Genomic DNA, 10,475 nt, shown 5'->3' on the forward strand with positions numbered 1-10,475 from the left:
CGTCAACTCTTGATCCAGAAGATAGATCTATATGCTCGATCTTGAGTATGGTACAACTAAAAGGGATGAAGCAACAGATTGACTTCAGTGGAATTTCTCAAAGTGTGTACATGCGCCATGGCCTATCACAAACGCACCGTCTCAAGAGGGATGCATCGATGGGTGAGCCATGCAACAAACTCAATGAGTAGCGCTAACGCGACATATAGCCTCAGGTCCTGCAGTCCCCCATGGATTCGACATCAAACCAACTGCCTTACTCGAGGACGACTCTTTCGAAAGCTATCCATACGACGTCAGTTGGTACGACTGTTGGGTCCGTTACCAGATGAAATCCCAGCCACGAGATCTCTATTCTGTCCTAGAAACTGAAGCGAAACGGAACGATATTCCAATTTTAGCATTCGCCACCATCTGGCACGAAGTGTGGGTTCAGGCCTCAAAGAGTGACTCCAGCATTGACAGCATTGTCACTTGTCTTTTTGACAAGAAATTAGCAAACATGCATGATGATACTGAGTCCTTAAGCCACGCCACAAACCTCGTTTTTGCGATAATCGGATGGCAAACAATGCTGTACAAGCCGGATACCGGGTCTTGTCCTCGAGCCCAGCTGGCTATCGCGGACGAGACTGATGGATATCGTGGGTATGCATACATGAACCTGCGACAAGACCAAGGCGCGTCGGGGAAGGCTCTATGTGAGTTCCTTAAGGGATTTGGTGTACTGTTGCCAGGCTATAATTTTAGCACGCTGGCATCAGACGATGACAAGCGGGCTCTAGCGGCAACAAAAATTCTAACACCGGATTTGTTCAATGTGCATCTTCTTACCAACATTGGTGGTATCCAGATCAGATGGACCGATAGTCTGGCATGTCACCTTGAGTTTGATGCTGATTCGAGCATGCTCTATCTCTTTCGATTTCCAACATTCTGCGCAATCAACCTGCTTGGTCAGGAGAAGTATCAGAACAAGCCAACCATTCATTCTTGTGCAGCTCCGCCCATCACTGCATCGTACTGGGCAACCTATGAGGATATCAACGACCTACTCCGAGAGATCTTACTTTCTTACCGCCTACTTTTTGGGCAGAACAAGGCGTCTCGGCGGCTGTTCCGCTCATTAACCCCGTTTAAAGACTTGCCTGAAAGATGCAAAGACCACAGTCTATCGGAACTGTGTGGGAGAAAGCAAATCAATTTTGGGACCCAGCTACCAGAGCGTGATTCTTACATCTTAAGTAAAGACTTTCCTATCTTGCGAAGCCGACTGGCCACTCTCGCATATCATTTCTCCAACAAGCGTCCAAGGACATGGAAGGAATTGTGGAACGATAAGAGAAATTCAGCATCGTGGTTTACCTTCTGGGCTGTTCTGATCTTTGGTGGAATTGGCATCATTCTTGCTTTCGTGCAAGTTGTTCTCCAAATTGTACAAGTCAGTCTTCAGATAAAGCAACCCTAGTTCCGTTCAAACTTCCCGCTCAGCCCAGCTTTGGATCACGCCTTTCACAGTCGCCGGATACTCCTGCAGGACCACCTCCTCACCACGAAGAAAGGTGTTAGCCTGGACGAACACCCACCTTGGCTCTTGTTTTGCAAGAACAATCTCGCGCCATGCAAGGTGTTCTGCGTGAACGCTTGAAAGCTCTTCGTAATACTCTCGACATGATTGGACGTCCCCAGTGCAACGGAACAAATGCAATTGTAGTAGCATGCGACCAAGTGCAGGCTTGCCATGCGAGATGATCTTTGACCGATCAACACGTACAATGAGGCTTTTGCTTTGCGCATTGTGTTCTACGGTAACGCAACCGTCGCTGTCGGTCAAAAGGCATTTCAGAATCGCGAAATGAGCCTATGATCATTAGATATGGTTTAGAACACAGTGATATGGATATGTCTTACTCGACTATGGGCCTGTCCCCATTTCTATAATGAAAATCTTAGTACATTTCATGGAGCATATACGTTTGAGAAGGTGGCTGTCTTACCTTATGCTCAACGTTGAAATTTGCCAGTCCACGGAGTCCATCTGTTCCAAGCTGCAAGTATATGTTATATGTCACTGTATATTTGTTAGTAGTACTCTTTTGGCATCGCCTCTTCATACCTACAATCTGCAGCCGTGATCTCAGAATTCTCGTCATAACCCAACAACTCTAGTAACTCCACATCATCCATAAGATAAGCACCCACAAGCTCCGCTCTACACTCATCCACGGTTGTAGCCAAATCACCAAATTGGCCCGTCCATGTCTGTCCCAACTTGTACCAAGTCGTGATAGGTTTGCCAGTCAATGGACTTACTGGTGGATTATGGATGTCGAAATTGAACTTGCCTTCCGACTCTTCCACCATCATTCTCCCGGTACCATGTCCGAAAAGCTCGTGAAGAACTACCCACCAGTAGTAGGCAGGGTAATTTGCTTTCTGGAAGGAGTCAAGTTCAGCAGGGTCGATGAAGGGGCTTCCACGCGCTTTTTTTCCTTCAGCACACATACGGTTTGCTATTATTACATTCTTGAAACCTAACTCGTCGCGAATATCATTGTACTGTGAAACCGCTTAATAGATAGTCGATGTATTGAGCTTGTATACATACATTTGGTAAGTTGATGCCCGGAAAGATGATACTCGAGCAATATGCGAGTGCTATACACCAGTCAGTTGTGCCAACTTCTTGTTTTTCCAACTTACAGTGAATGCTCGAAAAGTCCGGCGGCTCAAAAAGAGCTTTTTCGAAGACCCCTTTACCATCGTTCTCATCACCTCCAGCCCAAGGAAGCCTCTTGATGAAAATGCCAGAGCTTTCGACAAGCATTGTTAGCTTTGATGTCTCCTCGAGATCCATGATTGCTACCAAACCTTCGAATTCTGCGCGAATTCCGTACGGATCTCTATAAGGTTCGACAAATCCAAAGATGTTCTCAACGCGAGGGCTCTTATCTGTGATCCATGTTCGCTGCGAATTACGATAGGCTTCCAGGTCACCTGTTCTGAAGCTCTCGATGTACTGAGACAAGAAGTCCTCCTGTTTCTTGTTGGCTGCATATTTCTTTGCTTCAGATAGAGAATTGCAGATCCTTGCCAGATCTTCGGAGTGATCACCGCATTTGATTTCTATGGTAGCACCGAGGCTAGGTATTTCGAGTATAGATGGCTGAATGTCATGCTCGACAGATGCTCGTAAGACCTTGAATATCTGTGCTTTGGTGTTGGACACCTTTTGGATTCGTGTGTTCTCAGGAAAGATTGAGTGTTTCTCTAACACGCGCGAGACCTCTGATATTTCATCTCGAGTAATTATGGAGTCTCCCGGATAGTACATACTCTGAGCTGTATGGCTCGGGAATCCTAACCCATACGGGGGCATGGCTTTTATCGCGTTAGAGATCTTCTCATAAAGATACTCAAGCTTGAGGGACTTCTTTGACAGCTTTTTCAGTGCGGCAGAAGAAACTGATGGCAGGAATTTCTGGTCGCCGGAGCCCTGCGGGAAATCTTAGATGTCAAACTGTCAAAATAGAGTGTGACGAACATAGTAATTCCCGATGTTAGAAAGGAATGTTGCTGCATAATCTAGAAACGTATCGCAGTCTTCTTGACTAATGTGTTTCTCAGCAACAAGTATATCCCAATTCCCCGAGCAACTCCGGTAAAGCTCGAGAATGAAGTTAAAGATATCGGTTGATTCCGGCGATACCTGGCGAAGAATGATCCTGGCTCCATGCCATGCCGCTCTGATATTTGACGGAGGATTAGCGCAGCTCCGCTTTCTTGTTTCCCTTCGAACACATACCGTGCCATATAATGGGCGTAGTGCTTTTCTTTCCAGGACAGGCCGTTGAAAGCCTTCGAGATATCCAAGCTATGTATGAGTGGCCGAGGTACAGACATTTCAGATGCTGTGATAAGGTCAAATTGGATATCTGGTAATGTAAGCGTTTTTTGGAAAATTGAGCGGGTTTTCAAGTGTCGCATGCGGGGTTCCAGCTTCCATGCTCCTTTGCACACGCTAAAACCGGAAAAAGAATGCCAAGCGGACTAGCCCACCAAAACTCCAACACTCTAATAGAAACTATCAACACCACCAGGGCGGCATTTTCTATGTAAACCTAGTGTAGTTAAATGTGCTAACTTAGTTCTCGTTATGCCGAAATATATTGGAATTATAAGGCCGCCGCTGGAGCTATAGTCACGTCGCGAGCAATAGGAGGGCATGCGCCTAAAACTACGGTGGTAAATGGGTAGAGGTTGTGTCGGTGTTAGGTTGCCAAGACCTGGGTAGGTGTCGGTGTTGGGTCTTATATAAGCAGCAACCTACTACTAACACCAACTTAAGTCTTAGTAACCTAACACTAACACTAACCTATATTTTAGTAACCTAACCTAACACTAACCTAAGTCTTAGCTAGGCTGGTAAATGGGTACCCCCTACCTGCGGGTTGTATAGGGGTTGGGTTAAGTCGCACAGGCCTTAGGTTAGTGTTAGGTTAGGTCGCATAGGCCATAGGTTAGGGTTAGGTTAGGGTTATTAATTATATAAGACCCAACCTAATACTAACCCAAGCCCTGGCAACCTAACACCAACATTAACTTAAGCCCTAGCAACCTAACACCAACACCAACCTAAGCCCTAACAATCCAACCTAACCCCTACACAACCCGTAAGTAGAGAGTACCTATTTAGTTTAATAAGTATAGAGATAATATTAGGGAGAAGTGTTACACGGGGTTTGGTGCTAATACTTCTCTAAGCTTAATCTAGGTTAGAGTAAGTAAGATAGTGTGAAGAGCGCCGTAAGGTAGTTATCTAGCGATATAGTAGAGTAGGCGTGCTTAGATAGAAAGTAATAATAGGTTAATAATTCCTAATATATATTAAATAGACTAATAAGTATTAATCTTATAAAGTTAAGTAACTAGTAAGAAAGTATAATTTAAGTTAACTATAATAATAGTAAATAATAAAATCTATCTATCTTTATATTCTTATTACTTCTAGTTTTACTATTAGAATACTAACTTACTATTACTAATAGTTATCTTTACTTCTAATAGCTGCTATTATATATAGGTCCTACTATTACTAATAGTACTATCTTAGTATAATAGTATTGTTACGAACCTAAGGAAGGGACAGCTAGAAGATAAAGGAAGAATAAAGGAAGAAGCCTATGTTAAGGCCTCACGAAGTAACAAGAATATATAGACTAATAACGTATAAGCGCCCCGTGTCCTACGGTCTTAGCGGAACGCTACTATAAGATAAGTCACGTATATCCTATAGATCCTACGATATCCTATGAGGTACTACGCATAGGATAATATAATATATATAGAATAATATAGAATATAGGATATTCCCTTAGTATATAGCATAGGCATTAAGCTCTTATAGCTTAATATATTTAACTTAAGTTTTAAGTATAAGTATAATATAAAGAGTTATTCTACTTATACGTTACGTCTAATATTACACTCTACTACTCTATCTATAAAAACTAACTAATAAGAAGCTTAATACTAGAAGTCTTATATTACTTCTACTTAAGCTATACTCTTAACACTTTAAACACTTTTATAATAAGCGATATTATAATAGATACCCTAGCCGCTTCTTAGACTAGAGGAACTATAGCTAATACTTATAAGCCTAATCTTTACTATAGCGACTATAATAAACTTAAAGCCTAGCTTCTCTAAGTTAACTATTACTTCTATTTAGCTAGTAATAAGATTAATAAAAAAGATAAAGTTATCTTAGCTACTAGTTACTACTAAGGTAATATAGAGAAATAGTCTAACTCTATTATTAAATAATATATAGATAACTCTATTAATAATAATAATAATACTAACCTAGTTAAAGACTAAGACGCTTTTAAAGCTAAGATATAATAAAGCTTTTTACTCTTTAAAGAATCTCTAATTATAGAATAAAAGATTTAGACCCTATACTAGACTAAATCTACTACTAATTATATAACTTAATTCTAGTAGTATATAATAAATATTAAATAGGATAATAACGCTCTTATACGTATATACTAATAGGGCCTTAAGCTAATAGTATATAGAGAACTTATAAGAAGTAGAGCTAATATTACTACTTTTAATAAACTTATAGTAGAAGCTATTTAACTTAATAATAAGCTATATAAGCTTATATTAGAAGAATAACTATTTAACTAAAGAACGCGTAACTATAATAATAGGAATAATTAGCCTTAATAATAATACTACTAACGTTTATAGCCTAACTAGAAATAATAAAGAAGCTATTAGCCTAAAATATCTAGTATATACGCAATAAATAGATATAAACCTATATACCTTAATAATATTAACTAAGAAAAAGGACTTAGTAAGCCTTACTATAAGAAGAATAAGAATAATAAGAAGAAAATTAACTACTACGTATATAGTAAGGAAGGCTATATAGTATATAACTATTAAAGTAAGAATAAGGTTAAATAACAGCTTAACGTTCTATACTATAAGTTAGAGCTAGATAATAATAAATTATAGAACATTATTACTTAACTAGAGATTAAATATTACCTAGACAATATAGAAGTTATTAGTAGATTAGATAATCTAACCTTAACTACGTCTAAGAATATATCTAAAGCTAAACTAGTTAGTTGTTACAAGTAACAAGAAGGATTCTCTCCTTGACAAGTGACGAGATGGCTGAAGGCCTATGGACGTCCACGTCAGAAGGTAATGATCATCGCGGGGCTAGGTCACGTGATGTGCCATCCCGCCAAGAGCAACCATCCAAGGGATGGCAGGACGCCTTGGGATGGCAACCATCCCCAACATCACAACCATCCCAGGGATGGCAGGGAAGTGAGGGATGGCAGGACTGGAAGCAATGAGGATATAAGGATGGATGGATTTCATTATTACTCTCGTTGTGGTCAATTTCAAATTGTACTTTCTTACTAGTATTGTTACTTCATAAGATAGTTACATGTTAGTCTATCCAATAGATTAGCGTTGTCAAACCCCGGTTACATCCATAACTCTTTTCCACTACGAATCGCCAGACAACTCTCACGGAGCTAGTCCCTATTCCTACTCGCCCTAACCCGGACCGAGCCAGAGAAGTATTAGCACCCAACCCCGTGTAACACTTTGACCACCCACGGATTCAGTGGAGGATTAACCAACAGCGTCCGATTAAGATTCAGACCATGTCACAGAACTCTAACGAGTATGTCAACATTCCAGGCCCGGTGCCTGACGAGAACGTCAACATGACTGGTCATACCCAAGGAGGTATCAACGAGCCGGCGGCAGGGAGCCCCGAGTACGAACTCGTTAATCTTAGACGCGAAGGCCAGAATCAGGCTAGACAGATCGCCGAGTTGCAGAATATGATCAACCAACTCACGAGTCAGCTGATGGCCACACCGAACGAAAAGCCTATCAAGAAACCCAAGATGGCAACCCCAGACAAATACGATGGTAACCGGGAAGGGTTACGGACGTTCCTCACCACTATCGAGTTGTATTGCGGTTACAACGAAGTGCCAAACGACGAAGAAAAAATTCTCATGGCCAATACACACCTGAAGGGAAAAGCAGCAAGCTGGATGCAGCCCTACGTGGAGGATTTTCTAAAAGACATCGACAACAAAGGAACAAAGGACGAGACGCGCACCTTGTTCAGCAGTTGGGCCAACTTCAAGGAGGAAATGGGACGCATCTTCGGGGAGGTAGACGCGGAAAGCCAGGCGGAGAAAGCGATATCTCGCCTGAAGCAGACCAAAGCAGTATCAGCTTATACGGCGGAGTTCAAGCAACTACAGGCGCGAATCAATTGGGACGATTCGGCACTCCGGACGGTATACGAAGCAGGTCTGAAGGAAAACATCAAGGACGAACTTGTACACCACGACAAGCCGAAGGATTTGTACTCGCTGATCGAGTTGGCAACAAGAATCGATACGCGATTATGGGAACGGAAAGAGGCCCAGAAAGGATACAGACCAGGGCCACCCTTCGCCAACACCCGACGACATCGGAGTAACAAGGATCACGACGGAGACACGTACATGACCGGCAAGGTACAAGACAAGTCCAAGGACAAAAATAAAACCCGAGGAAAGTTTAACGACGGCCTTTCCGCGGAAGAGCGCAAGAAGCGTTACGACAGTAAGGCATGTCTCCGCTGCGGCGAAGTAGGACACTTCCGCAGGGACTGCCCGAAGAACGAAGTCAAGCAAGGAGCGGTCAAGATCGGGATGCTACGGATAGCAACACCTTACCCAACTGAGGAGCCAGACGAGACTCTCAGCGACCTAGACCTGTACGACGAAGCAAGACAAGCCACCGATGAGGCCTTTGAGCTAGTACAAGAGGCAATAGGACTCCAAGACTTCAAGTGGGACGACCCACTACCAACGGATTGGCAGGTTGAAGGGGCAGAAGTACTACGCCGCCTAAGAAACCAACAGTGCTGGATTTGTGGAAATACCAGGCACCAAGCCAACGATTGCGACATCGAAGGACGAGTCACAATCACGGGGCCTAGAGCAGAGGAAATTGCCTGCAAGGCTGCCCAGGAACAACCCAGGTTCAAGGAACCTGATGACGAGGAGACACCTCGGACGTTCAAGGAACGAATGGAGCAACACGAGCGCCTATGTTGGGTCGACTGCCCAAGACAGTGCGATTATCACTTGAGGAAGCGAGAAGCGACCAGGGACAACGAGGACGATTGCTGCCACACGAATTTATGGCATAACGAGTGTCGAGTACTGCATTGTCACATGCACAAGCCAGAAAAGAAAGAAGCTCATGAGGAGCTATGCTGGACCAATTGTACGACCAATTGCCAGTTCCATAGGGAACAACGACGGAATGCTCGAAAGGTAGACGACTACTACCATAGCACGATATCCGCCGAAGAATGTAATGCAAAAAACTGCAGGATGCACAGAGCTGCAAGACCAAGAGTCACGACGACTAGGGTACCTAGGCAGGAACCAGGAAAGTCCGAAAAGGAAAAGAGCCACGAACGACTCTTATGGACGCATTGCAGGAAGGGGTGCGCCTTCCACCGACAACAGTTTGAGGATGCTCGAGGAGTGAACGACCATCTCCATAGCACCCTGTCAGCAAACATTTGTGAGGCAAAAGATTGCCCGATTCACAAAGTAAAGAAGCCGAGACCAACGAGGAAGGTTGCGAAGGAAGATATACCGCACCAGAATATCCATTGGAGCTTCTGTTACGACGATCAGTGTACGATACACTATTCCGCCAAGGCAGGCGAAGGCTACTTTCCTACGCAGAGGAAAGGTAGGCAGTCAAAAAACTAGGATGCCACCAGGGACAGGGTCACGCTGGTAAAGGCAGTCCTAAAACGACCCTCAAGGAAGTACGCGAACTGGGAGCGCAAGACTTGCGGCTACAGGCTACGGTACTTATAGACGGACACGAGGTGACGGCGCTCATAGACAGTGGGGCCGCACGAACCGTTATCTCACCCCGAGTGGTGGAAAAGAACAACATACCCTATCGGACCAAGAAGGTGCCGATGCGAGTGGTATTAGCCGATGATAGTCCCACGACATACGGGAACGGCTGGATTCGACTTGAGACCGAGGCTGTATCGTTACGCCTGGCAGGTCAAGAAAGCCGAACGAAGATTAGCATTATGGATCTCGGAGAAACAGAGATGATAATTGGCTACGACTGGTTGTTAGAACACAACCCTGCCATCGATTGGCAAAAGAAGACGTTGCTCAGCCGAGAACCTGTGCACAAGGTTGCTGGAGCCAGACGTAAAGAGATGCGCCCGATTATCCAGAGCTCACCCCAGGACGGGAGGATAGGCCAGATCTCGCCGCATAAGATCGCGAGAATCTATGCGAAGGACCCTCAGAGAGTAGGAGTCATTTGGATACGGCAGGTCGCGACCACGAAGGAAGGACCGGTACCACAGGATGCGACCACGAAGGACGATCCGCTGTTGGCGATTCCAGCAGAATACCGAACACAAGAGTTCAAGGAACTGTTCGAGGAAAACGAAGCAACAGACTTAGCAGAACACCAGGATTGGGATCACGAGATCATCCTGGAGGAAGGAGCGAAGTTGAGCCCAGGAGGAATGTACCCTATAGCGCCCGAGCACGATGCTGAGCTGCGGGATTACCTCCAAAAGAACTTGAAAAAGGGATTTATCCGACCGGGATCAGGCCCGATGGCCTCACCCATATTGTTCGTAAAGAAGCCTAATGGGAAATGGCGACTATGTGTCGACTTCAGAAGGTTGAACAGCGTTACTCGGAAGAACCGATATCCCTTACCACTGATTACAGAGCTCCTGGATCGACTCCAGGGAGCTAAGTGGTTCACGAAGTTCGACGTTCGGGAAGGATTTTACCGAATTAGAATCAAAGAAGGTCACGAGTGGATGACGGCGTTTAAGACGAAGTATGGACTCTTTGAGT

At 44.2% G+C, this 10,475-nt stretch overlaps 2 protein-coding genes across 2 annotated transcripts; one reads left to right on the forward strand and one right to left on the reverse strand.

Moving 5' to 3' along the window:
- The first annotated feature begins 72 nt into the window (after nt 1-72).
- Nucleotides 73-1,719, forward strand: PSV08DRAFT_227350 (uncharacterized protein). Its single transcript, XM_014227403.2, has 2 exons — nt 73-162; nt 210-1,719. The coding sequence occupies exons 1-2, from the start codon at nt 111-113 to the stop codon at nt 1,466-1,468; spliced, it is 1,311 nt and encodes a 436-aa protein (XP_014082878.1). The 5' UTR covers nt 73-110; the 3' UTR covers nt 1,469-1,719.
- PSV08DRAFT_411184 (peptidase family M49-domain-containing protein) lies at nt 1,182-3,958 on the reverse strand. Its single transcript, XM_014227401.2, has 8 exons — nt 3,806-3,958; nt 3,545-3,746; nt 2,704-3,496; nt 2,609-2,658; nt 2,121-2,559; nt 1,998-2,071; nt 1,912-1,935; nt 1,182-1,861 (listed from the first exon to the last, which is right to left on the reverse strand). The coding sequence occupies exons 1-8, from the start codon at nt 3,901-3,903 to the stop codon at nt 1,475-1,477; spliced, it is 2,067 nt and encodes a 688-aa protein (XP_014082876.2). The 5' UTR covers nt 3,904-3,958; the 3' UTR covers nt 1,182-1,474.
- Nucleotides 3,959-10,475: the final 6,517 nt, after the last annotated feature.

Source organism: Bipolaris maydis (assembly GCF_028858645.1).
Source record: "Bipolaris maydis strain C4 unplaced genomic scaffold PSV08scaffold_10, whole genome shotgun sequence".
Classification (NCBI taxonomy): domain Eukaryota; kingdom Fungi; phylum Ascomycota; class Dothideomycetes; order Pleosporales; family Pleosporaceae; genus Bipolaris; species Bipolaris maydis.